Source organism: Festucalex cinctus, chromosome 3, assembly GCF_051991245.1.
Source record: "Festucalex cinctus isolate MCC-2025b chromosome 3, RoL_Fcin_1.0, whole genome shotgun sequence".
Lineage (NCBI taxonomy): Eukaryota > Metazoa > Chordata > Actinopteri > Syngnathiformes > Syngnathidae > Festucalex > Festucalex cinctus.
Window position 1 is genome coordinate 33,141,638 of NC_135413.1, and position 26,528 is coordinate 33,168,165.

The 26,528-nt window shown below is 40.7% G+C and overlaps 3 protein-coding genes across 11 annotated transcripts in view; 2 read left to right on the forward strand and 1 right to left on the reverse strand.

Moving 5' to 3' along the window:
* The first annotated feature begins 729 nt into the window (after positions 1-729).
* On the forward strand, positions 730-14,827 carry LOC144016556 (troponin T, fast skeletal muscle isoforms-like). Of its 8 annotated transcripts, none has more exons than XM_077517824.1 (12): positions 730-997; positions 3,624-3,665; positions 5,717-5,730; positions 10,660-10,678; positions 10,759-10,804; positions 12,562-12,678; positions 13,286-13,363; positions 13,614-13,727; positions 13,924-14,036; positions 14,114-14,204; positions 14,299-14,339; positions 14,582-14,827. In XM_077517824.1, exons 2-12 carry the CDS (start codon positions 3,646-3,648, stop codon positions 14,616-14,618), a joined length of 690 nt encoding a protein of 229 aa, XP_077373950.1. In that variant the 5' UTR covers positions 730-997; positions 3,624-3,645; the 3' UTR covers positions 14,619-14,827. The 8 variants fall into 8 exon arrangements, with proteins under 8 accessions (XP_077373950.1, XP_077373952.1, XP_077373953.1 ...); XM_077517825.1 differs by lacking the exon at positions 730-997 and adding an exon at positions 2,353-2,478; XM_077517826.1 differs by lacking the exon at positions 3,624-3,665 and having other exon boundaries at positions 947-997.
* A 3,418-nt stretch (positions 14,828-18,245) lies between these two features.
* LOC144016557 (integrin alpha-11-like) overlaps positions 18,246-26,528 on the forward strand; it is a 44,419-nt gene continuing 36,136 nt past the window's right edge. For both annotated transcript variants that reach the window (XM_077517830.1, XM_077517831.1), the window contains exon 1: positions 18,246-18,420. In XM_077517830.1, the coding sequence (XP_077373956.1) occupies positions 18,369-18,420 (52 nt within the window). In that variant the 5' untranslated portion in view covers positions 18,246-18,368. The remainder of the gene's footprint in view (positions 18,421-26,528) is intronic.
* On the reverse strand, positions 19,823-26,478 carry LOC144016783 (acidic mammalian chitinase-like). Its single transcript, XM_077518105.1, has 12 exons — positions 26,357-26,478; positions 25,483-25,529; positions 25,358-25,389; positions 25,230-25,256; positions 24,954-25,146; positions 23,410-23,469; positions 22,902-23,049; positions 22,719-22,825; positions 21,437-21,521; positions 21,211-21,336; positions 21,079-21,141; positions 19,823-20,996 (listed from the first exon to the last, which is right to left on the reverse strand). The coding sequence occupies exons 3-12, from the start codon at positions 25,380-25,382 to the stop codon at positions 20,865-20,867; spliced, it is 966 nt and encodes a 321-aa protein (XP_077374231.1). The 5' UTR covers positions 25,383-25,389; positions 25,483-25,529; positions 26,357-26,478; the 3' UTR covers positions 19,823-20,864.

Genomic DNA, 26,528 nt, shown 5'->3' on the forward strand with positions numbered 1-26,528 from the left:
AGCGGAAACATTTTGAGGAGCAATTTGAGAGTCAAGCAGGATGTTGAAGAATGCTGCGAGGTGAACGTCACCAGGAGAACGTTTGTTTCAGGGGAGGATGTTCAAGAAGCTTGAGAGGTAGAACATTGGAGAAGGGTAAGAAGATGAGCAGGGTTGGAGAATCCAGCAGGTCCAGAAAGTCCAAACCCTCAAAGCGATTGGCTTTAGCCACAGGTGCTTCTACTCAACCGGCAGGTCAACGAGCTCATCTCCACTTGTTGCGTCGAAACACCTGTGACTAAAGCCAAAACTGGTTCAGGTTTTTTTTTTTTTTTTTTTTTTTTTTTAAATAAACTTTCTGGACCTGCTGGATTCCCCAATCCTCAAGATTACTTTCATGGCAGAACCCTGAGAGAACAACTTGGAGACCAGATCACTACAAAATTTAAGGTGAGCATTTCTAACAGGCTTCCTCACTCCTGATTCTCAGGAGCCGGACTCCTGCAGGTTTTCGACATCCGTCCTCCAACACAGCTGATTCCTCTAATCAGATCCAGATCCAGATCCTGATCCTTCAAAATCAACCATGTTCGAGGATGGAAACATCTCAAACCTGCAGGACTCCGGCTCTCGAGGTCCAGGAGTGAGGAAGCCTGATTTAGAGAGCATCTGTTTCTTCTTCTTCTTCTTCTTCTTCTTGCTGATTGTGAAATGTGCTGGCCTCATGCCGTGTTCCCAGAATAGCCCAAAGACTTCCAGCTGGTTCTTGTCCAAACTTGAGCCAGCTTGCGTCCTCCCCGCCCAGGTGCTGGCATCTCCTTATTGAGGACCTTGAGAAGGAAGGAGGGGTCGCTTAGCGTCACCGAGACGGACCCTCCTGCCCGACTCCTCGGCCAATGAGGATGCCTGGCGGATCCAGTGTCACTATAACACAAGAACATAATCAGGAGAAGCTGACAGCCGCTCTGCGCCAGCGGGGGACCTCCACGCTTCACGTTTCTTCCAGCTTTTAGCTCAGGTAAGAAAGTCCAAATCTCAATTCTAATCCTAATCCTGGTTCTATAGTCTTAAAATAGTCTTTTAATCCAGTGATTTCCTATGAAGTGTGCTGTGTGACATCATCAGGTATTAAATTTCACTTCCATAGTCCAAAAACAGATTTTTGACAACAAATAATGTATCTTTGCTCAACTATCCATGCTAGTGACTTGAAGTGATCCGGTAATCCTGGTCCCAAACCTGTAATCCCGGTCCTAAAGCCTCCAATCATTCTGTTCTGTTTCCAGTCCAAGTGTGAAACTCAAATCCATCCACCATGTTGTCACCAGGACAGCTGTCGGTCAAGTTCACTTTGAGGTCCTCGTACAGGGACGGGCCTCGAGGGCCGGAGTCCTGCAGGTTTTGGAGGTTTCCCTCTTCCAACACAAGTTGATTCCAATCGACAAGATCGTTATCGGGCATATGCGGAGCTCGCTGACGAGCTGATCATATATCAGCTGTGTTGTGAAGGGAAACACGCAAAACCTGCAGGACTCCGGCCCTCGAGGACCACCTTTGCCCAGCCCTGTTCTAGTAGAACCGCTCGTGTGGTCTTTGGTGGACTGTGTCGGATTTACACGGAAAGCTGTCAAGTCCACTCAACTGTTGATTCCGATGTCGTTGCTTTGTGTTGGCAGGTTTGGAGGGTTCATTTAGATCGGAGGGGGGGGGTCACCCACACAGTGGCCCCCCACACAGTGGCCCCCCCCAAGGACCACTTGAGCAGCCCGCTTGCCTGTTTTAAAAATAGCTCAGCAGTAATAGCACATTGCGATTTCCTACGACTGTTAAGTATTTGTTTTCTATCCGTTGATCATTTTTGGAAGGAAATTTTTCAAGGTCATTTGGTTCGAGTAGAACTTCCTGTGTTGGTGTCAGTCTACTGAAAACGCTTCTTCAACTTCTACTTTCCTATTAAGCTTCCTGTGTTGTCTTTGACGTTGTGTTATGCGTTGGATCGTTTGGTAGGCGCCAGTCGATTAAGTCGAACTTCCAATGTCGGCTTTTAATGTTTGTTGGCTCAGTCAAAGCGTTTGTTTGCCTCTTGAGGGATCAACGGCAGATGGTTCCGACCGTGTCGTTTTTCCGCTCTCGCCGTCCCCGAGGGTCGCCAGCGTCTATTTTGCGAAGCCGCAAATGGGGCGTGGCACGCAGCCACATGGCGGCGGGATCAACACTTTAGCGCTGAGACGGGCGGCAAAAAGGTCTCCAGACGGGGGCGAGGAGCTCACGTCAACACATTCCCGTGGTCAACGTTGGGGAGGCGGGACGCCAGGACCCTTTTTTGCCAAAGGCCGAGTCAGCGGGGAGTCATGAGGTCGGCGGGTCAAGACGGGTCGTGATTGAAGGAAGCCAGCAGGCGGCCGCATAAGGAGCCGGCGGCGGCAGGTGGAAGGCGAGGGACCTCCTCCAAGGAAGGAACCGGATCCCGGGGACGGCGTTCCGGGAAACCCGAGTCGGGTGGGCGCCGCGCAGCTGCCACTCGGAAATAGACGGAGGAACGTGATAATCGGAATAATGTGTGCCTAAGCTCCTCTGCTCATTGGATCAACTCTTCACTCTATCACTCACATGTAGCATCTACGCTACGCTACGCTACGCTACGCTACGCTATGCTATGCTATGTTGTTCCAATCAATTTGATGTACTCATTTGATTGGATAAACTGTCACCGGGCATGTTAATCGCTACCACAATATGATACTTGATTCCATTTTGAATCAGTTCCAGTTAATTCGATTCTGTTAGCGAACACAAATTATTTCTGTTCGATTCTAGTCAATTCAATTCAATTAATTTAATGATACAATGCAATACGACACGATTAGGATAGTAAATTTATGATTACTTTTCCACGCGCTACGCTTTGATTGGGCAAAGTGTTGCCGGGCGAGTTAAACGATTGTGAAATGAATCTCTCATCTGATTGGATGAACAGTTGCTAGTAATTTACGATATTTTAACCACATCATATGATAGGTCGTTATTATTACAGTATAGTCTTAGATTAAGATTTTGATCATATTATGTCAGCGCTCTCATCTGATTGGATGAATTGTTGCCGGTCGCGATACGATATGAAATAATTTTGTGCTAAACTATTGCAAGAGAATCGATATACGACATGATCGCATGTGATATATGTTTTGTTTTAGGTCACGATTAATGTGCAACTAACCTCTTTGCCTTTCTGAAACGATCAAAATACGATACAACAGCATCTTGTAATTGTAAAATTGGGGTGTGCCGACGGGTTTTATTTCCTATGTCTAATTTTAAGCTGTTGACGATTTTTTTGCAAACTCGAAACTTGCGCCATCTGACACCAGTGGCAGCCGCGCACATTTTTATGCTGCTTTTGGTTTGGCGACGGGAGGGTGGGGCGTGCGGGGGTGTGAAATGTTTGTGTGGTGGAGGGAGGGGGGCGGGGCTTGTGTCAGTTATTTGAAAGCTGAGCTTTAAATAAAAGGCATCTTGTCGCCAACTCAAGTCAAGACGTCGCCTGTAAATGCGTCCGAATAACGTGAGCGCTTTCGTACGCAAATCGGCCGAAAATCAATTTTGTTGCCGCGAGTTTGAAAATGTTTTCTTGTTTTGACTTTCAGGTTGTTAACGTCCACTTTCAACATGTCTGACACCGAAGACTAGTAAGTCCCACGGTACAACAACAACAACAACAACAACAACACTCGCGTTTTGCTTCGGGTCGCCGATTTTTGTGGTCTTTTTTTTTTTTTTTTTTGTCCCCTCTCCTAACAACTTGTCCTCTTTTCTGTCCTCGTCTCCTCTATTTTTGTGCTTACTTCTGCTCTTGTATCAACTTGTTTCTTTCCTCTCATCTCCTCGACGCCAGACTTTTTCAGTCGTCTTTTGTCTTGTCTGTCTTCTATGGTGTCCTCTACTGGTCTCCTCATGCCTTCTCCTTTAGCTCTCCTGTCCTCATTATGTCCTCATTCTGTGTCCTCTGTTGTGTCCTTCTTTCTCTCCTCGTCTCCTTTTGTGTCCTCCATTTGTGTCCTCCGTTGTCCTTGTCTCTCTGTGTCTCCTTTTGTCCTCATTAGCATCCTCGTTTCTCTTTTATCCTCTCGTGTCTTCATTTCGCGTGCGCCGTTGTGACCTCATTTCTCATCCCGTGTCCTCAATGTTGTTCTTCTGGGGTGCATTTCATAAAGCAGGTTTAGTGAGAAACGTGGATGGAGAAACCGTTAAATGTGGGGAAACTCTGCTTTTTCGGTTTCAGAGAGGGAGGAAACTGAAACCGGAGGAAAATTGGTAACTTGAGCCCGTTTCATAAAAAGAGGTCATTTAAGGTCTCGGTCAGTTACCGTAGTAACCCGGTCCAATGAACCTGTTCGCGAGCAGGTTTTCCACAATGAAGCTCGAGTTTTTCCCTTGTCCCCGCCTCCTTTCAGCCACACACGACAATTCATTTCATCATATGATTGCATTAAGATTTTCGGTTGAGAGGGAAAAAAAAAAAAAGCTTCCCCGTTGCCATTGAGGTGGTCTTTAAATGCTTCATACGAGGGTGGTCAGAATTCGGATATATCTGAGTTGTTTTTTTCCCAGTTCCAAACCTTGAAAGCGTTTGAGGCGAAAGTAAACAACCAAAACAATGGATAGCGATAAAAAAAATGTTTATTTTGTTCCTCAAAACTCATTTTGAACTCCAGCAAATTTACCTTCTCACAGTTTTGCTTCCTTTATTGTTTTGATCTTATTTCATAATCATTCCATACAGTTCCGTAGTTTGGTGTCTTTAAACGCTGTCATTCCTGCTTCCCCTCAAAATGTACATCTGTTAGCATATTTAGCCAACTAGCATCATTCTTAATTAGCTAGCTCCAATGTTGCTAGTATACTTTTGTGTTTCTTAGCTTTTGTGGTAATAAGAAAAAAAAAAAGCTGTAATAATAAAACAATAAATGCATTTTACATGTTATCATGCTTAGCTAGCGTTAGCATGCTTGGCTCGTGCTAAGGTTACTATTGTGCCACATAGCAGTGTTAAAAGAAAAAAAAAAGTGTATATTTTTATGCAAATTCTGTGCTTTTTATGTTTCATAGTTGAAAACCGATCCGTTTTAGTGCTAAAATGAAAAACCTGGGCTTTGCTGTGTGTTAGCGTGCTGAACTGGCTAGCATTAGCATACTAATGCTGCATTGGAGGATGGTCGGAAGTCGGATATTTCCGAGTTGGTTTTCCCCAGTTCTGACCTGAAAGCGTTCGAGGCGAAAGTAAACAAACAAAATGGCGGATCGTGATAAATTGTGTTCTAAACTCATTTTCCACTCAAGTGGAATTTCCGAGTTGGAGGGGGCGTTCCCGTAGACACTTCCTGGTTTGAACTCGGAAACTTCTGAGCATCCTCGAATGCAGCATAAGTCAACATGGTGCAACTACTCAGCGTTGATATAACTCAGCTGGAGTGGAACCGAAAACGTCGAGTTTTGAAAACGCAGTTTCCAATCCTACCTGAACTCGTTCAGTTTTATTGAACCTGCTTTGTGAAATGGTCTCTTCGATTTGTATCATTTTTTATCTTCTCGTCTCCACCGGTGTCCTTTTTTTTTTTTTGGTCTCACTGTGTCTTCTCTTTCCTCTGCTCGCTCGCCTTCCGTTTTGCGTCTGCCATCTGTTTTCTTGTCATCCCCAGCGCTCCTTCTGTTCTCATCTTGTGTCTTCTTGTGTCCCCAGCGATCAGGCGGACGGTAAGTACGAGCGGACGTCACGGGCTCGTCTTTCACATCATCATCATCATCATCATCATCATCGTCATCGTCGTCACAATAGTCGTGACGCTCGTCATGGTCCTCAGTCGTCTTGTCTCGCTGCTGCCGGCGGTCCGGCTTGACTCCTGCTGGCTCGTGGCGGCAACTGCAGCTTCGGCATGACGGCCCGCATGGATCCCGCCGGCGCACTCGCTGGCGTTTTGACCGCGGGGACGCCGGTGGGATCTTTTTGTTGTTTTTCTTTTTGTTTTTGTAAATGTCTTTCTGCTCCTTCTCTTTCTCGGGCCGCCGTGAAGAGTACGATGGTAAGACCCTCGCGCTAAAACCTAACGGCTAACGGCTTCCTGTTCCCACTTGCTGAATTAACCCCTGACGCCGCCTTCCAGCAACGTTTGCGCTTCCTAACAGCCTGTGGGACCGCCCGGTTGGTCCTCGCCACTTCCTGTTCCCGCCCCTAAACTTGCCGCTTCTCTGCTCGTGGTTCTCAAACTGGAGGTCGGCAGTCGTAATAAATCCACAATAATGTCCGATAAAACTCATCGGAAAATAATATAAACAAAATAAATAATAAATAAATAAATATATAATCAAATAAATAATCAAATAAATAATAGAAAAAATTTAATAATATAATAATATAAATAAATATAATATAAATACAAAATATATTTACATTAATAAAATACTATTCATAATAATAATCATAATTAATGTCATGAGTCTTCTTCGCCTGAAGACTTGCGTCCATTTCCCTGTCACTCTTATGAGTCGCTCCCCCTAGTGGCCCGCCAAGTAATTGCTCAATAAGTCATCAACAATGGAGCCGTTCTAGTGGCTGTATATTAACAACAAATATGGCGTTTTGATAATCTATCTGGAGACAAAGTATCACGATTTATCGCGGTATCGATATATTGTCACACTCCGACTCCCTAGTGAAGTTTTGAGCCAATCAAAATGAGCAAAGAAGCTACTTACCGGCTTGGTTATTATAGACTTGGAATTTTTCTTTTTAGTTAGTTTTTATTTCATTTTGAGTTGTTGTTGTTGTTTTTTTAATTTAGATATTTTAGTTTAGTTTTTAGCTTCGTTTTAGTTCAGTTTGAGTTAGTTTCAGTATTAGTTTTAGATTTTTAAAAATGTGTATGACTTGTGCGCAATATTGAAAAACCACCATGCGAGCGACGTCATCTTTTAGTGCTTTTCTATTGGCTGCTGCGTGATGACATCACTTCTGTGTGACACATTTTCAATTGTCCTTATTCCGGTGAACTTTCCGCTCACCTCCTTTACTTGCTTTTATGCTTTTCCGCTCCCGCGTGACCTTCAATGTCTGCTTTGTGCTGATTGCTCACATCCGCATCGCACCGGCAAAGCGTGCAGAAACCGCCGCCAGGAAATTGTGCTCTTTCATCCATTCGATAGGAAAACATGTCCGACGTTTTGGCTTTTTTTTTTTTTTTTGCTAGCGCTGCTTTTTGCTGCCGTTTGGTTGCTGTCAAAGAAGACGGCGAGGATATGACGTTAGTCAGTTAGCCACACGTGAACTTTTTGTTCGCATTCATTCAACCAATGATTTTTTAACTGAAGCCGCTCTCGGCCAATCACAGACCAGTTGTGACAAACGTGGGGGTGGGGCCTGATGTTGGGTCACATCAACTCAACTGCGGCTCATTTTCTTGAAAAAGGACGACAAACCTGCGTCCTGCTTTGGCTTGCACAGGACGCAGGACGCATCACTGAAAAGTAGGACTTGTCCTGCCTAAATCAGGATGTCTGGACACCCTCAATTTTAAATCTTCCCCTTGGTCCTAAAACCCTCCCATTTCACTTGGGGGGAAAAAAATTGACCCCCCGATAGTGGTGTGCGATACTGCAAATTTTGGTATCGATCCGATACCAAGCTAATACAGGTCCAGTATCGCCGATACCGATATTTTTTTGAAAATTATGGTATATAATTATTTTTTTAAAATTAAGTTAGCTGAGTGATTGAATTGCTTATTCACAAATTTCAACCTTTTAAGTGTTTTTTTTTGTGTTGTTTCCTTTTTAAACAAAGGCCAAATTATTGATCAATAGAAAATACTTTATCAATATTTTGTCCCCCCAAAAACATACAACAACAAAAAATAATAACAATAACAATAACAACAACAAAAATAAAATTAATGTTCTTCAACAAAGTGCACAAAGTGATCATAGGTAAAGAAATTTAAACAAGTATTTTCTCATATACTGTTCAGAAACTTACAAATATTAAAAATGCTTCTAAATTCTCTTTTGTGTTTTTTTTTTTTTAGCACTAATTGTAAACTGTTGTGATTGTGTATTTTACATAATAATTAGTGGTGTGTGATGCTGCAAATTTTGTTATCGATACGATACCAGATAAATACAGGATTCGGTATCGCCGATATCGATACTTCTTGAAAATTATGGAGAATTTTTTTTAAATTGCTTATTCACAATCAAATTTCAACCTTTAAGTGTTTTTGTGAAGTTTCCTTTTTTTTTAAAACGACAAAATTAGGACAAAGTTTATTGATAGATAGAAAATACTTTATAAAATACTTTATCAATGCCCCCCCGCAAAAAAAATATTCCAACCATAACAAAATAATTTTTTAAACAAAGTGCACAGAGAGTGATCATATGAAAAGAAATGTAAACAAATACTTTATCATATACACATAAAAACAATTCTGCCTTTTTTGACCGAAATAAACAAGATGCTAAAGATGATCATGCAAATATAAAACATAACACAACATAGAAAAGAAATGATTTTCCAAGTCCAATATTGTATGTGTTCATGCAATCGACTACAAAGATGAGATGCTAAAAGTGGCGTGATGTCACACGTTCAAAGCCGTTATCGGTTTGACCGACTTGGTATCGATAATCTCGATATTTGGATCGATCCGCCCACCACTTTGAGAGCCAAACGTTTCCGTCGCTTTGCCTCCATGAATTAAGCGCATGTGGTGTAGAGGAGGTCGAGGCGGCTCTCGAGTTGAGCCAGAGGTAGAACCCGAAGCGGTAGCGGAACCTGAGGTAGAACCCAAAGCGGAAGCGGAACCTGAGGTAGAACCCGAAGCGGTAGCGGAACCTGAGGTAGAACCCGAAGCGGAAGCGGAACCTGAGGTAGAACCCGAAGCGGAAGCGGAACCTGAGGTAGAACCCGAAGCGGTAGCGGAACCTGAGGTAGAACCCGAAGCGGAAGCGGAACCTGAGGTAGAACCCGAAGCGGAAGCGGAACCTGAGGTAGAACCCGAAGCGGTAGCGGAACCTGAGGTAGAACCCGAAGCGGTAGCGGAACCTGAGGTAGAACCCGAAGCGGTAGCGGAACCTGAGGTAGAACCCGAAGCGGTAGCGGAACCTGAGGTAGAACCCGAAGCGGTAGCGGAACCTGAGGTAGAACCCGAAGCGGAAGCGGAACCTGAGGTAGAACCCGAAGCGGAAGCAGATGAGGATGATCCCCAATGTACGAGGCATGGACGGGGGAGGGCGGGCCAGGAAGGTATTCTATCACGCTAATGCTAATGCTAACGCTAATGCTAACTTACCTTCCTTTCACCTCTGGGCAAAGTTAAAAACTCGCAGCTAGCTTCATTTCCACATTCATGTTTATGGATCATTTTCATATCATTCCTTGTATAATAAGTGAAGACTTGATTTTGTGTTTTCAATGATAGCGACTCAAATTTAGTTTGATAGAAGCTAATAAGTGACATTTGAAAATGGTGGTAGCGCACTGAAAACCAGTTGAACTTTTCACGTTAGCGTACGCGCTACTTGCTTTTTATTTGGCTCGTCATCCGAGAACGATGCGTCATCATCAGCTTCAGTTTTTTTCCATTGTTGTTGCTCCTTTTGATTATCTGGTCAATTAACTTATGAGAATTAAAACCTTATTTGCTGAAATCAGTTTGTATTCCTTCGATAGCGTTGATGATTGAACAGCGATCATCAACACAAAATGGACGCCAACTTTGAGCTTTTTTTTTTTTTTTAGCATTTAGCCTCAAGTTTGCTTGCTAGCAGCAAAGCTAACATTTTTATTTTCTATTCTGCCTTTGAAGAGGAAGGTATGTTCTTTTCACAATAAAACTTTTTCATATTTCAACTTTGGAGTTTGGCACAATCGTGTCCAAAATGTCAGAAAGTGTCAAAAACAAACAAACAAGCGCTAGTGGCAGAAAAAAAAAGGATGAAAGAATATGATGAGATGCTAACGACTCCCCACCGCCCGTTAGCTGCATGCTAGCCGCATGAAGCAGCCGGCCAATGGGAGAGGACCCTTGTGATCATGTGACTTTGCCCGTCCAATCGACAGAGAAGACGACGACGAGTTTGTGGTCAAACCAACGAGAAAGACGGCACACATTTTGTTAGCGGTTAGCCGTTAGCGACACTGAAGAGGAGAATCATTAATAAGACAGTGAACCCTTTGATGAAAACGAAGGACATTTATACTGTAATGACTTTAATTTTGTAAACAAAAAATGTAGTTTAGGTTTTTTAAAAATATTTTTTGTTTTCATTTCATTTTGTTAAAACAAATAGTTTTTTGAATTTTAGTTTTAGAATTTTTTCGTTAGTTTCACTTCTTCTTCTTCTCTTTGCTGTTATTTGCACTGCATCTCCACCAATTGAGCTCAGTGCTGCCAACCGTCCAGTTGTGGCACAACGTGGTACTCCACTGACGTCGGACATCACAAAACGATGGCTTGAAAATTCACTGTCATCATCTTTTTAATATGTTTGCTCCCCCCTTTGAAAGTCTAATCACCGATTAATCATTTGAAAGCGTTAATAATCCGTTTGGCTTCTAACAAGCATTCAATGTACTTGTGCCCCTCCCCCTTCTCGACCGCCGCCGCCATCTTGACTTGCGTCCCGCAGAGGAGAAGCCAAAGTTCAAGTAAGTCGCATGACCACGAAAGCTTTTTTCACGTCACCGCTTCTCAAAAGCCAACGGAAAGATTTGCGATGTGATCGTAGGATGAGCGCTCCCAAGATCCCCGAGGGCGAGAAAGTCGACTTTGACGTAAGTTGCCGGCACAGGTGAGCTCATCATTCACCTTTTGTCACAAAAGTCCCAAGGCCGTCTCAAGCAGGTCCAGTTCGGCCGCGCTGACTTGACTTTAGTCAGTCATACGATAGCTTGTCATGTTCTCACGTTTTTCTCTCTCGTCGTGACAACGTTCAACGTTCAAATCTCATATTTTCTTCCTCGTTAGCTAACCCTCATTACGCTGCGATCAATAAATCCAAAACTGCCGTTACGTCATCACTTTGATGGAGACCTGTCATAACGATCTAATTAATTGACAACTATTTTAATCATCGAGTAATCTTTTCGAGCGCTTTTGTTGTTGTTGTTGTTTTTACTTTGGAAAACAACGACCGAACCGGTAACATAGTCCAACATCAATCTACCTTTTGTTTTTCAATAAAATTCAATTCAATTCATTTCCTCTTTAAAGTAAAAGAAATGAAAGGGGACAGAAAGAAGTAAAACTTATGTCTGTCCCTAATAAAAAAAAAATCGACACAAAATGAATGACGCTTAGTGTAACAATTAGGGGTGTTAAAAAAAAATCGATTCGGCAATATATCGCGATACTACATCGCGCAATTCTCGAATCGATTCAATAGGCGGCTGAATCGATTTTTAAACTTCCATCTTTAATGGGAAAATATTCAACAAAACGTCTAAATTTCACACCGTAAGCATGGAAGAATGTTAAATGAACGGAACATTAAGCCTTAATATTTTATTTTAATGCTGCTCAAACATGAAACAGATTATAAGACTGACGTTTCAGATCAATAAATAATACATTTTCATACAAATCTTACACTGATGAGTATTTTCTAAATTTGAATGAATAAAATCGCAACAATCGACTTATAAATTCGTATCGGGATGAATCGGTATCGAATCGAATCGTGACCTGTGAATCGTGATACGAATCGAATCGTCAGGTAGTAGGAAATTCACACCCCTAGTAACAATACTACAAAATAACTGCATGTCCTTGTGCTATATATACTTTTGTAGTAAATGTGCTTTTATACATTTTTCAAAAATCCAAATAGACTGAGAAGATTTTGTTTTACAATCCAAATTGTTCCACAGAATTGAAATCCATCCTTCTTTTTGTTTTGTTCTGTATTTAGGTTTGGAAAAAAATGTCTATTCCTCTTAATTTATGCTCACTTTCCCTTTTTTTTTAGAAATCTGATTTTGTATATTAACTGCTAAAATTTCCTGATGGGCTTTTTTACATTATTTTAAGGCGGTTAAACTCCATCAATTCATTACATTTGAACGTTTTTAGTTGTATAAATAATGGATGAGTGTGGTCTCTGTATCCACAACCAAAAATGACACGGGTAGCACGTTTGTGTTTAAGAAAAATTGCTTCGGTGTCAATTTTGCCAGCATTTTTTAATCACTATATGAATACGAAGCACAAAATAAACATCAATCACTGGTTTATAAAGGCTAATTTTTTATAATTTTTTTGCCTTAATTAAAATGAAGAGATTATCTAGATTCTTCAATCGATTAATCAGATTATTGATTCTAAAAAATGTTTGATAATGATAGTTTTTGTAGATGAAAATTTCCTTCTGTTGTTTTTCAACAAATACTAAAGGACAATAATTAGTCAACCAATCAAATGTTGAGCCTGTAATTTGTCGTCGTAAGCGGTAAGGAAAAAAAAAAAAAAAAAGAAAAAGATTTCATTCATGTTGACGTTGATGTCATGACGCCGCTGTGGTCGCGTCCCGCAGGACATCCAGAAGAAGCGCCAGAACAAAGACCTGGTGGAGCTGCAGGGCCTGATCGACGCCCACTTTGAATGCCGCAAGAAGGAGGAGGAGGAGCTTATCGCCCTCAAGGAGAGGATTGTGAGCGTCACTCGGGCGACCAATCGTGTTGCACTGCATCATTTTCACCTTTCCTTACAGAATTTTTGTTTTTTTGATGTCAGAACTGTGACAATTCCTTTGAAAAAGAATCTTGTTTGATGAATCTTTTCATATATTTTGCTTTTTAAGTTTTAGATTCATAAGTGTAAATTTAGTAAGTCTGTTTTTGATATTACTTTTTTAATTTGCAAAAGTCAATCATTAGCTTTTTAAAAAAAAAATATATATATGTATATATATTTCTTAATTAGATAAGACCCCAATTTTTTTATTTTTATTATTTATATATACAGTAGTTTAAGCCCCCAATTTTTTATTTTCTTATTTTTTCTATTTTTTTTCTTTAATTGTTATTGTGAGATTGTTATGTATGACTTGTAAGTTTATTGTGTTAAATGTTTGCCATGTTTTGGCTTATGATTTCAATTTGTTTCAAAAAAAAAAAAAAAAAAAAAAAGCAATGGCGTTGCGCTTGCCGATTGTGACACTTGATTAGGTACAGCCAATGAAAAGTCATCGATTTGGCGCAGATCATGAAAGAACGCGATCGCCTCCTTTCAAAGTGACACTTGGCAACTTCCCGCAGGAGAAGCGTCGCGCCGAGCGGGCCGAGCAGCAGCGGGACCGCGCCGAGAAGGACAAGGAACGCCAGGCCAGACGGGAGGTCCGTCTTCAACTCTGGGGAGGACCAAAACAGCCAAAATTCACAATCAAGAAATACATGAATAAATCAAAAAAAAAAAAAAACGACTAAAAGTGAAAATAAAAAGGGATCTAAAAAAATAGATCTCTAAATTATATATATTTATTTATTTAGTCATTTATTTATTTTGAATTTTGGCATTTTGGTCCTCCATATAAACTCCGCCCCCCCCCCCCAAATCCCTCCCCTTCATCGTTTTTTGCGTGTGCAGGAGGAGCGTCGCATCAAGGAGGAGTCGGACGCCAAGAAGAAGGCGGAGGATGAAGCCAAGAAGAAGTCGGCGCTGTCCAACATGGGAGCCACCTACAGCAGCCATCTACAGAGGGTACACACACGCATGCATGCGCGCATGCGCCGTCACCACGGCAACCAAACGGATGTTGGGTGGATGGATGGATGGACGGACAGATGAACAGATCGATGGATGTCAGACGGATGTTTGGACATCTGGACAAAGGAAGAGACGTTAGACGCTGACCCCGATGTGACTTTTTTTTTTTTTGTTGTTGTCTCGGCCGCAGGCGGACCAGAAGCGAGGAGGAAAGAAAGAGACGGAGAGAGAGAAGAAGAAGAAGATTTTGGCCTCCAGACGCAAGCAGCTCAACATCGACCATCTCAACGAGGACAAGCTCAGGTTCCATACATACGCCAATACACAATATGGATTCCATATTGGCAAATGATTGACGTCGTCGTAATCGTTTGTTCCAGGGACAAGATCAACGAGCTGTACGATTGGATGTGTCAGCTGGAATCGGAGAAGTTCGACCACACGGAGCGGCTGAAGAAGCAGAAGTATGAGGTGAGCGTTGAAAACACACTCAAGAAATAGGATTCTCGTTCTTATTTTTAAATGTCGAAAACGATGGAACGATGGACGTGGTCTTTGTTTGCAGGTCACCACCCTGCGCAAGAGAGTGGAGGAGCTCAGCAAGTTGTAAGTCACATCTTTGAGCATGTCGGTGTTACAGCGCCGCCGCTGGTCAGGAGGACACATTACACCATTGCAATTCTATTATTATTATTATTTACTAAAGGGATACTTGACTCATTGAACCATTTTTAGCAGTGAAAAGTTCAGATTTTGTTCAGTATTAATTCGATAACTTCATTTTTTTGTTCGTGTGTAAGTTTCACATTTCAACATGCTAACGTGGCTTTCGTTTGTCCGTTCCGCAGCAGCAAGAAGGGAGCCGCCGCCCGCCGCAGGAAGTAGACGTCGCCACTGCCGGCAACGTTAGCCTAGCTGAGAAGAAGCGCCGCGTCATCATCGCGCCGAGGATCGCATCGTCATCGCCTGCCGCTAGCCACTAGCGGGCTAGCTGCTAATGATAGCAATACAAAGAAAACATGTTGGACCTCCTCGCTCTCTCCACTGTTTGGTTCTCAGTATTTTTGTAAATAAAGTTTGACTCTTCAAGACGACGTTTTTGGCGACTCTCGTTATTCAATGATGCTAACAGGAAGACTGGGGCTAAATGCTAAAGAAGCTATGACGCTAACAAAATGGCTGAAACTGAACATAAAACAAAAGAGAATTACATTTGTGTTCGTTAAACAACAAAACTTTGCCTTCAAGCCCTCTTAGCTTAATGCTAACAAACAATGCAAAACACCCTTGACATGCTAACGCATGGCGCAATGGCGCCCCTGTGCCGGCAGGGGGCGACGTACGCCTGTTGGTTTGGACGCTCTGGGCTGATCAGCCAAAAAAGAAGAAGAAAGAAAAAAAGAACTGCGACCAGAAGACAACACGTTGCTTTTTGGTGGATTGATTGGCAGCAACAAAGAAAAAGCAACATGTAAAAAAATAATAATAATTTTACTACAATCAAAATAAAAAAAAATCACCAATAAATGATTTTTTTTTAAAAATAATAATAATTCAAAAAAATCTATGAAGAAATATGTTGAAATAAATTCCCCTTGCTGTCGGGAGAAGTGAATCCACCAGCGGCCATCTTGCGTTGCCCCTCGCTACGTGCGCCAAACTTGAGTACATTGTTTTCTCCGTGGCGTTTTTATTAGGGGTGTGAATAATTGTGCTAAAACAATTCAGAATCGAATTTAAATTTCCCCAAATTGATTTAAATTATTTTATACTGTGCCTTGTTTGTGTGTGCCTTTATTAGGAGCGCTGTTCATAGTTGTACACGATTTGGCCACTTGGGGGCAGTGTGGCTCCACGCGTTCTGATACACTGTCAAGTTAGAGCCACATTAGAGAGTAGAAGAAAAAGGTCACATCCTAAATCATGCCAACAAAAGTTGTTTTTTTTATGCAGTTAGGAAGAGCATATGCCGGTGAGTAATTTAAAGATGCTTCTCTGCCAACATTCCTTGAGCGTTTTGTATGAAAAGTCGTTCTTTGGAGTGATCAAAGTGCCGCGAGTAGCGCGCTAATTTAGCGTTAGCGAGTCGATGGCACTTTCCATTGTACGCTAACATTGTTGTGGGAGGACATCATGAAATATTTCTATGCGGATTGTTAGTCCAAAATCTGTCATCTCTCCTGCTCATCCTTTTTTTTCTCATGTTCAGCATGACTAGCAGAGGTCAGTAAAGCACCAGCAGCAATGAGGACTCGAAAACTGATGAATGATTCACTTTTTAAATGTGATGGCTGCCGCATGTTCCAAAAATATTTGGAACGGGGTCTTGTGTTATGTCATCTTTTCTTTGAACAACATTCAATAAATCTTTGGGAAGTGACCAAATGAATTTCCAGTGAAGATCCCGGACCCGTTTCACCATTTGTCTTCTATTTTCATTTGGCAATATTGCTCCATATATCGCTGGTTATTTGCAATTATTCGTTATTTTTCGTCATCTGCTTGCCTTTCTATTTTAATCATATATAATAGCTGATTGTACATTATCATGATATAAGTTAGTGGGGGTAGGAATAGAAAATTTGACACTTTAGAAAATCGCTAGTATACGAGTTTTATTCTTGCAAATTTGTCACTTTAGAAAGTCACAAATTTACGAGTTTTCTTTTCTCACAAATTTGCCACTTTAGGATGTCGCAAATTTGCCAATTTCTAAACTTGCAGATTTACGAGGTTCTTTCTCACAAATTTGCCACTTTAGAAAATTGATAATTTACGAGTTTTTTTTCTCGCAAATTTGCCACTTTAGAATGTTGCAAATTTGCCAATTTCTAAACTCGCAAATTCATGCATTTTTTTCTTTTTCTTTTCTTTTTTTTTTTTTTCTAATACGCCGTCGTACATGTCCACCATCTTCTTGTCTTCTTTTCACTGTATTTCACATCTGCACTCATTGAATGAATGAATGAATGAATGAATGAATGAACATTCCTTCTTGTAGCTCACATGAAGGACGTGCACTCTCGTTCAAAAGTCACCATTTGATGTGTGACTGTTTTCAGTGTTGGACTTGATGATGATGATGACGATGACGTCATTCCAATTCCATCCGCGTCTGCTTCCTGTTAATCATGACCGCAACTTTCCACTTGTTGTTTCCAACGTGCTCAGACGCGCACGCGCACGCTGCTGGCTGGCTTTATGGCTGTGTGTGCGCGTGCGTGCGTGCGTGCGCTGAACTGAATTCTTTTGTCATCGTGCACGTGTGTGGAGATTTCAGTGTGCAGTAGGGGGCGCACTCTATCTGAAAACAACTCCAAATACAAATTGATTGATTGATTGATTGATTGATTTGTATCAGGGACAATACATATGGAAAAAACATTTCTGTAAATATGTCAGAATGATCCAAACAGCAATTTTTTCATCTGCAGTCCCGAGACAAATGGTAAATGTCACCCTAGTAAAAATCAATCAATAAATAAATAAAATGCACAACAATAACACATTCAAGTAAAGTTTTTATTTATTTATTCATTTTATTTTATTTTATTTTTTAGTTCAAGCGTAAATGGAATGTTTTTAGATTTCTGATGTTAACAGGAGTTTATGAAATATGCAAATAAAATGAAAATGGAAATTAAAAATAAGATACTATAATATCGTTTTTATATTTATTTTTATTTATTTTTTATTTATTTTAATATGATATATTTTATTATTATTTTATGAGTTTTGTAAAAAATAGATAAAATAAAAAAATCAGTCCCACAGTCGGTTTTAATGAGCAAAAAGAAGTTTTATAAATGTATTATTTATTTCCATCCATCCATTTTCTTGGCCGCTTCTTCCTCACAAGGGTCGCGGGGGGTGCTGGCGCCTATCCCAGCTGGCTCTGGGCAGTTGGCGGAGGACACCCTGGACTGGTTGCCAGCCAATCGCAGGGCACACAGAGACCAACAAGCATCGTATTTATTTATTTATTTATTTATTTAAATTTTATTCTTTATTTGATCATTTTAGAAGTTTCATAAAAAAATAACATTAAAAAAAAATCAGCCACCACAGTTGGTTTTATTCAGTTTTATTCAGTTTGGTTTTTATTATTTCTTTTGTTATTATTTTATAAATTTTATAAAAAAAATAAAATAAATTAAATCAGCCACCACAGCCGGTTTTAATTAGCAACAAAAAGTTTTATACATTTATTATTTCTTTTGTTATTTTATAAATTTTATAAAATAAAATAAAATAAATTAAATCAGCCACCACAGCCGGTTTTAATTAGCGACAAGAAGCTTAATAAATATATTATTATTTGTTTCTTGTTGAGTTTGTTGCTGCTTGCCAGGAATTGTTGTAGCCGCCTTTGCCATGTGTGTTGCACATTTCCTTTTTTTTTGTTGTTGTTGTGGCCGCAGCGGGGGACGAAAGGTGGCGAAAAACAAAAAGTCAAAGAAGTGACGAGGTCCAGGAAAGGAACAAACGGCGGGTCGGGTTGGAGGGGGTGTTGTTGTTTCTGCGGTTGGGTCTCGCCCCTCGCAGATAAAAGGAGTGTCGGGCAAGTGTGGAGTTCGCATTTGTGGATCTGCGAGTGTGCGTGCGAGCGTTCGTCAGCCGTCTGTCAGCTCTGCCATGGATTCTTTGCGCTTCCTCTTCATCTTCTGGATCTGCCGCCTTCTGCCAGGTGACAACACACAAAATACTCCACATAAGACGCATGTTTACATTCACTTTTACTTCTATGACTTGTCTTATGGCCTCCATGATTTTTTTTTTGGAAGATGGCAATTTTGTTACGCCAATCTCTTCCGTTTTTCAAATGAATTCCTCAGAAATTGTGTGCTTTGAAAATTCGAAACATAAAATGTTTTAAAACGTTACAATTGAACTTTTTTTCCATCGAAACATTTGCAAACGTGAGTGAGTTGCTCATGAGTCTTCTTCTTCCAATCGTTTCCCGTCATTCTTTTGAGGCGCTCCCCCTAGTGGCCCTCCAAGTCATTGCTCAATAAGTCATCAACAATGGATTTGTTCTCGTGGCCGTATATTAGCTACAAATATTGCGATACTTGCATCGGTGTATAATTTTGATGCAAATATTTTCTCTTAAACTGCAAATGAATACCGGCTTGAAATATCGGTTATCGGCCTCCTGGACTACTGGTACTAATAATCGGCATCGGCCCTGGGGAAACCATATTGGTCTATCACTATTAGCGAGCTTCCCCCCCAAAAAATAAATAAAACCAGTTTGCAAAGGGTTTTATTTTGAAATAGAGCAGATTTACCTTGATGTGAAACGCGCGACTTCCTGTCCGCTTCGTGTCATTTCTTCAGCTTCATGAAAATCGGCATGCGACGTCTGGGAAAAATAGAACGCTAGCGGGAACCTTCCGCATCACCGCTTCCGTTCCGCACCGCAGCTGGTGTGAATTGACGTATGACTCAAATGTGTTTTATTCTTGTGGCGTGCATCCGCACTGCATCCGTTCCGCAGTCAGTGTGAATTGGTCGTACTTCAGTTTTGGGACTTGCAGACTTCAAGGTTGCGGTGTCAAGAAATGATTTTTTTTTTTTTTCAGTTCTTGTGACATTTTTCTCTTCCATGTGGCGGCATTGCTAACAACATGAAATTGTTTTCTTTTATCGTCAACTGTTTTCTTGTCATGAATATTTGTGGACATTTGCAGTCTGAAATTCAGCAATTCCTCCGCAGACTTTCAGTACTCGTTTTTTGCATCACCCGCAAAACTGAGAAGTTGGTGCTCAAAGATGTTGTTACATTTGTAACATTACTTTCATGTTACAAGCTCAACGGATGCTCGATAAATGTATTTGTGTCAACATTTTGCAAATTGTTTTGGTGTCATGCACCATGACGTGTACGTATTCTGTAAATTCAACAGACTTGCTTTCACTTTTGTTTTACAGGCAACATATAATAATTCCATGCTGCAATCATAAGAATATGACTATGATCATGTTAAAGTCTTTGTTCATTAGCAATCACTTAGCGTTGAGGCGGCCGCCTCTGAATTTTGTACACAGGAAAAACCCTTGAAGAAACAATCGAGAAGGAATTTGTTGTGTCTTGACACATTTTATTGAGTTTGCTTTCACACAATTAATCATCTGATGAAGCGTTAAAAAGACAATCAATGGAGACGGACGCTTTGTTGTTTAGTGCAACATTGCGCAATCATGTCATCATTTCAAAATGGAAAAATATCAAAGAGCAAGCATTCAGCGTTTGGTAAAATTGGCACAAATTGGCACAACGGATGTCGATAACCGATAAGTAAGCCGATAATTGTTTGCAAAATTGACTACAATGCAAATATACTTTAGCATACTAACAAATACATTGAAACAACTTTACGCAATGTTTCAATGTATGTAAAAGCTGAATTTTATTGATATGAAGCACAACAGATGGAACAACGTGACATGTCGATTATTATTGTTGGACTTATTTATTATCTAATTTATCTGTACGAAATCAAATTGGTTGATAATTATTGGCGGATTTCTCTATTATCTGGTTGACTTCTATAATGTCAAATTGGTTGATAATTGGCAATCATTATCGGCAAATTTCTGATTTATCAGTATGACGTCAAATTGGTCAATAATTGCCGATCATTATCAGCGGATTTCTCTATTATCTGGTTTATCTGTTTGACGTCAAATTAGTCAATTCTTGCCGATAATGAATCGGAGCCTGATATCGTGCAAGAAAAAGGTTCTTTTCACTCTTTTCTATCGTTTCCGCTTCCACTCGACTAACATGCCCGAGTGTTTGTGTTTACGTTTGTGACCACGACAGATGTCAAAATCGGTGGTGGAACACAATCGATTTGTGTACCAGCCAGGTGAGTACGATTTCTTGGATTGAAAGTTTGGATGTTTTTGTCATACTTTTGGATGAATTTAGCAAATGAGCAACAGATTAGTTGTTTTGTGGAGGATGGTGACGATGAATCGACTTTCTGTATGTTTTCTTGCTGTTTGTAGCCAAATGGTTTGGTTGCGTTTTGTCCAATTGCGCGAAGCGAGTGTTGCACGAGATGAAGCCCTGGTCCCAAATGGAGCAAATGATTGGCGGTTTGACAGGATCGTTCACGCGTCCTATTCAAAAGTCTTTTGGATACGTTTGATGACAGGATATTTGCCTTGGCCGCAAGCGTTTCCATGGAAATCATCCAGGTCCACAGACTTGACAAAGGCTCCTCCCAATTTGGCTTTGATGATGTACTTGGCCTGGATGGGCACCAAAAACGTTTTAACGGCTGACCAAGTGAAGCTCAAACGTATCTTGTTGGTTTTGTTGACGTTCGGCTACCTTGGCTTCAATGGTGGCGTCGCTGTCGATGTGAACTGTCAGAGGAAGTTTGCCAGTGCACACCTGAAAGTCGGATTCACCTTTTTTTTCGCATCACGGCTTCTCATTGCTCGGAATGCTCTCGCGTCTTACCTCGGATCTGGCCCGGATACTCGGATTGTTAAGGAAGGTGTTTGTGTCAAAACCATACGAAGCGATTCCCATGTTGAGCTTTCCCTTTGGCGCCCCCTTGCTGACCCAGTGCTGCATTGCATTTTGCTATAATTTAAAAAAAACAACAAAAAAACGTCATGGAGTGCTTCAACCAAGGTTGTTCTTTTTTTTTTTTTTTAGCATCGACCTAATTGTGCCGACTTACCGCATTGATGAATGGTGCTGGGTCACTGATAGGTGAATGAATTCGGTCAAGGTCAAAGGTCATCACATTGAAGAAGTCGACGATCCTAAAAAACACACACGCTGTTGATTTTGTCTGCCATTTTGAAATCTCATCTGAGTTTTAGTCCAATTTCAGTCACGCTTGTTAGTTTTTTTGTTTTTTTTCTTAAATCACAGTTAGTCAACCTCATCCCATTTTTATTTAGTCCATTTTTTTTTAGTGGACTATAAATCTAGCATTTTAGTCTTTATTATAGTCCAAGAAAACATCATTCATTTTAGTCGTCTAGTTTTAGTCAACATTTTAGTCAGGACAACCACAACGATAACCCAAATGTCACGATACGATAATTCTCACCATATTGTGGGGAGGTTGGCAATACAAAAAAGGTCACAATATTATTCAAAAAAATGTAATTGTAAAAATTGTACAATATTGTGTTTTTGTACATTACAGCAATAAAAAAATATATAAAACTTTGATAAATATCATATCAAATAATGTGCAGTTCTAGCACCCTCTGGTGGCTAGTTTTTTTTTTTAGTGCAGTTTCATTTTAACATGGCATATTTTGGCCCTTCTGTGTTGCATTAGACATCGTGACATGACGACGACGATATATTGTGGCAGTTTCAATATTGCGATAACATGATATTATCGTTACATCGCTATTTACTACTGTATATATATTTTTGTCAGCAGATTATATTTCACATCAAATGTTCTCATTTTTGATGAAAAACAACTTGCCACATAATTACAGTGGCGATTTGGCTCCATGCTATGAGCTAGTAAGTTAGCTAGCTTTCGTTAGCAGTCACATTAGCATTATTGTTCAAACGTTGGATTAATGTTCACTTATAACTCTATTTTATTTTTTTATTATTATTTTTTTTTTACAATGAATCCAGCTCCTGTCTGCATCGATAACTGCAGATTTGAAAGGGGGCGTGTCATTGTGTCACATGACAGATAAGCAGAGACAACATCTGACAAAATCGTATCGTTTTCATCTCATTTTTGTTCATGAACTAAAACGTCCATAGATATTTTGGTCTCGTCTTCGTTAGTCGGCAAAATTGCAGACTGATTTCGTCCCAGTTATTTTTTATTAATGAGGGTTTTAGTCCGGCGAAAAATGTGTGCTGACGAAATGATTTTTGTTGACGAAATGAACACGACACACACGTGAGTTTTTTTGCCCGTCTTGGTCTCAGTGCAGCTTTTGCTGCCAACTGATTTTGTTTTTTTTTGTGTTTACCTGGTAAGCGCCGGCACGTCATAACTTTGGTCGACGACAAGTATGACGGCCGAGACGCTCGCGGTGAGCATTCGCACGCCCTCTTCGTCCAGCTTGTCTTTCAATTCCTGGTGAGCAGAACAAAAAAAATCGTCAAATCTTTTTGGCAAACACATTTCGAGCGGCACAATTTGGAGATCGGACCTGCATGAGAAGTGTGAATCTTTTCTTGTCTTTTGGTTGATTGACGCTTTGTCGAAACGCCCACACGACGTTGACGCCATCGAAGCGCTTGTTTTTCACAATCTCAATCACAGATTTGATCAAAATGTCCGTGTTTGTTGGCGTGAATCTGGTCAACGAGGCAAAGGAAAAGTTTTAAAGAACAGCGCCACAACAAAAGACGCCGATGCTAACTGTTAGCATGTCAATGGCATTTTGTTATATGCTTGTTGGAAATAATTAATGTGTCATGTTGTTGAATTAGTAGCTGGGAATATCCAGAAAGCGCTTCAAGCCTCCTTTTTGAAGAATTGCCCAATAGTTGCCAAAGTACTGTGCTCATATCTCAAGCACTGGCAAGTCAAAGCAAAAAAAAATGGCCAACTCGGATTTGGTGAAAGTGGTCACGCGGGGTCGCTCGTAACTCGAGGCGGCGGCGGCAGCGTGACGGACAAGAAGTACAACAAGATCTGCTCAATTTGTGACTTACATGTCGTTGGAAGTCAAGTCAGTCAGGTCCACTTCCAGAAGGGTTTTAAGGTTCGGGTTGCTGTTGGAACAACAACAACAACAACAAAAAAAGTTATTATTCAAGTACAGAAGCGTAGAGCTGCCAATGTGGAGTAAACATTTTTTGGCTGGCGAGTATGTTTGAACGTATTTGCGAATATGTTTGAACGTATTTGCGAATATGTTTGAACGTATTTGCGAATATGTTTGAACGTATTTGCGAATATGTTTGAACGTATTTGCGAATATGTTTGAACGTATTTGCGAATATGTTTGAACGTATTTGCGAATATGTTTGAACGTATTTGCGAGTATGTTTGAACGTATTTGCGAGTATGTTTGAACGTATTTGCGAGTATGTTTGAACGTATTTGCGAGTATGTTTGAACGTATTTGCGAGTATGTTTGAACGTATTTGCGAGTATGTTTGAACGTATTTGCGAGTATGTTTGAACGTATTTGCGAGTATGTTTGAACGTATTTGCGAGTATGTTTGAACGTATTTGCGAGTATGTTTGAACGTATTTGCGAGTATGTTTGAACGTATTTGCGAGTATGTTTGAACGTATTTGCGAGTATGTTTGAACGTATTTGCGAGTATGTTTGAACGTATTTGCGAGTATGTTTGAACGTATTTGCGAGTATGTTTGAACGTATTTGCGAGTATGTTTGAACGTATTTGCGAGTATGTTTGAACGTATTTGCGAGTATGTTTGAACGTATTTGCGAGTATGTTTGAACGTATTTGCGAGTATGTTCGAACGTATTTGCGAGTATGTTCGAACGTATTTGCGAGTATGTTCGAACGTATTTGCGAGTATGTTCGAACGTATTTGCGAGTATGTTCGAACGTATTTGCGAGTATGCTTGAACGTATTTGCGAGTATGCTTGAACGTATTTGCGAGTATGTTCGAACGTATTCGCGAGTATGTTCGAACGTATTTGCGAGTATGTTTGAACGTATTCGCGAGTATGTTTGAACGTATTCGCGAGTATGTTCGAACGTATTCGCGAGTATGTTTGAACGTATTCGCGAATATGTTCGAACGTATTTGCGAATATGTTTGAACAGACTCGCAAATATGTTCGAACGTATTTGCGAATATGTTTGAACAGACTCGCAAATATGTTCGAGCGTACATGTAGACTACATGCTACAAAGTTAGCATACCTTCCCATAATGATCAATTACCAATTAATTAGAAAAATAAGTAGACAAAAAAAAGTGTTTATTCGAAACTTTTATGATTTATTATGTGGTCCAAATGACTAAAAAAAAAAAGGGGTTTTGTTTTCACTGGCGCATGTGCAAAAATACCCCGTGGCATTATGGGAAGGTAAGCTAACTTTGTAGCATGTAGCCTACAAGTACATTCAAACATATTTGCGACCTGAACATATTTCGAACGTACTTGCAAATATGTTCCAACGAAAGCCAAAAATGTTGACTCCACATTGGCAGCTGTCCGCTTCCGTATATTCAAAGAATCCAGCAAGAAAGTTGAAAGTGTTCCAAGTCTGACCTGTTCTTGCGGCTGTTGAATTGTGGGAAATTGATGAGGTCACTCGGGCTCGCGGTGACCTGCACCGGGTCGGGCTTGACGGAGCTGTAGATGAGATGAGTGCACAGGTACGGATCCACGTCCCCCACGATGTCAAAGGTGTTTGGAGCGGACGCCTTCTCATAGGTGCACACCAGCTTTCGTGGTATCGTAACTGAGACGTGAAAATCGCCAGCAGTTCTTAACGTCGACGACGCACGTTTGCTACAAATCGGCACGAGGGAGGCGCAAACTTACCCCACAGGGCGTTGACGGCGCACAGACCTTCAAAATCAAATCGACACATTTTGTCAACACTTTCAAAGTCCAACAAACAGTTGGGAAGCTTTGGGAAGTTTTGCTTTCGATTGCTGCGTCTTACGTACCTGCCAGAAGAATCAACGCGTACATCTTGTTGCTGGAAAACCAAAAAACGTGGTCAGTCCAAGCGGCCAATCGAGGATGACCTTTTGGCGAATTGAGGTCAAATCGAAGAGAAAATCGTCCTTACTTTTAACGGGATTGCACTTGAAGGTTTCCCAAACAAATCTTGAAGGACTGAAAAGCACACAAACAAGAAATTGGGCGGTGACATTCATTTCAAAATGGCGTTTGGAAATCTTTTCTGGCCCCCTGATTTTTTTTTTTTTTACACACAAATTTTAGTGGTCGAGCAGTCATAATAAGCTAGTAAATGCAGTGCATTTATCTGGTTTTACAGTTAAATTCCTGTTTGTCCCGTTTTCCTCGCCGAAAGGCCGACAGCTCGTTTCTTCGGGATGTAACGATACCGGCAATATCGTGATATCGCAATATTAAAACTGCCACAATATATCATCATCGTCATATCACGATATTAAAAGCAGCACATCAGTTCTAGCACCCTCTGCGGTTTAATTTTCACAAGGCATGTTTTGGCCCTTCTTTGTTTAAAATCCACCTGTTGGCACATTTTTTGACAGTTTTTTTTTTTTTTTGTGGGAGACAACCCCTTTTTCCAAGAAAATACATATTGAACAATTCTTAGTGTATCTTTGAAGAATATTGTGAGAAAATTTTATATGCATATTTTCTGCAAACTGAAAATGTCATTTTTAGTTCTCCATCTGCTTAAGCGACGTGTAAAGTCCCCGCCTCTTTGTGGGCCCCCATTTGCGTGAATAGAAAAACTGTGAACCGCCCCCACCATCAAGCCAGAAGGAAATTTCACTTCACTTTATTTATTTTGACATGTATTTATTTGAATTTTCCTCCTTATTTTGAAGCAAATCCGAATTCCAAATGCGTCTCAAGGGGATATCCTTGAAAGCAATGCAATTACATTTAAAAGATCGGTCGATGATGATGATGATGATGATGATGATGACGTGTGTGCGTGTACTTACCAGCTGGAAGGAAGCTTGCGAGTGCCTCTCAGTGGAGAAGTAACGTTTGCCTCGGACACGCTGGCATATTTATCTGCTGACTGGGCGGGGCCGACCATCGTTTCGCAGCAAAGTTGACGAAGGAATTCCAATTAATTGCTTCATTAGGGCAATTAGGTCAGAGCAATTTATT

What these genes read in the sequence shown, in the direction of transcription:
- LOC144016556 (XM_077517829.1), top strand. Translation starts at nt 8,734, where the DNA reads ATGTGGTGTAGAGGAGGTCGAGGCGGCTCTCGAGTTGAGCCAGAGGTA. An exon ending in GCGAGAAAGTCGACTTTGAC is followed by an intron (nt 10,805 to 12,561) that starts GTAAGTTGCCGG and finishes CGCGTCCCGCAG; the next exon opens with GACATCCAGAAGAAGCGCCA. An exon ending in AACGCCAGGCCAGACGGGAG is followed by an intron (nt 13,364 to 13,613) that starts GTCCGTCTTCAA and finishes TTGCGTGTGCAG; the next exon opens with GAGGAGCGTCGCATCAAGGA.
- LOC144016783 (XM_077518105.1), bottom strand. Translation starts at nt 25,382, where the DNA reads ATGTACGCGTTGATTCTTCTGGCAG. An exon ending in TTCAACAGCCGCAAGAACAG is followed by an intron (nt 23,470 to 24,953) that starts GTCAGACTTGGA and finishes TTGTTCCAACAG; the next exon opens with CAACCCGAACCTTAAAACCC. An exon ending in GTATCCGGGCCAGATCCGAG is followed by an intron (nt 21,142 to 21,210) that starts GTAAGACGCGAG and finishes TCCGACTTTCAG; the next exon opens with GTGTGCACTGGCAAACTTCC.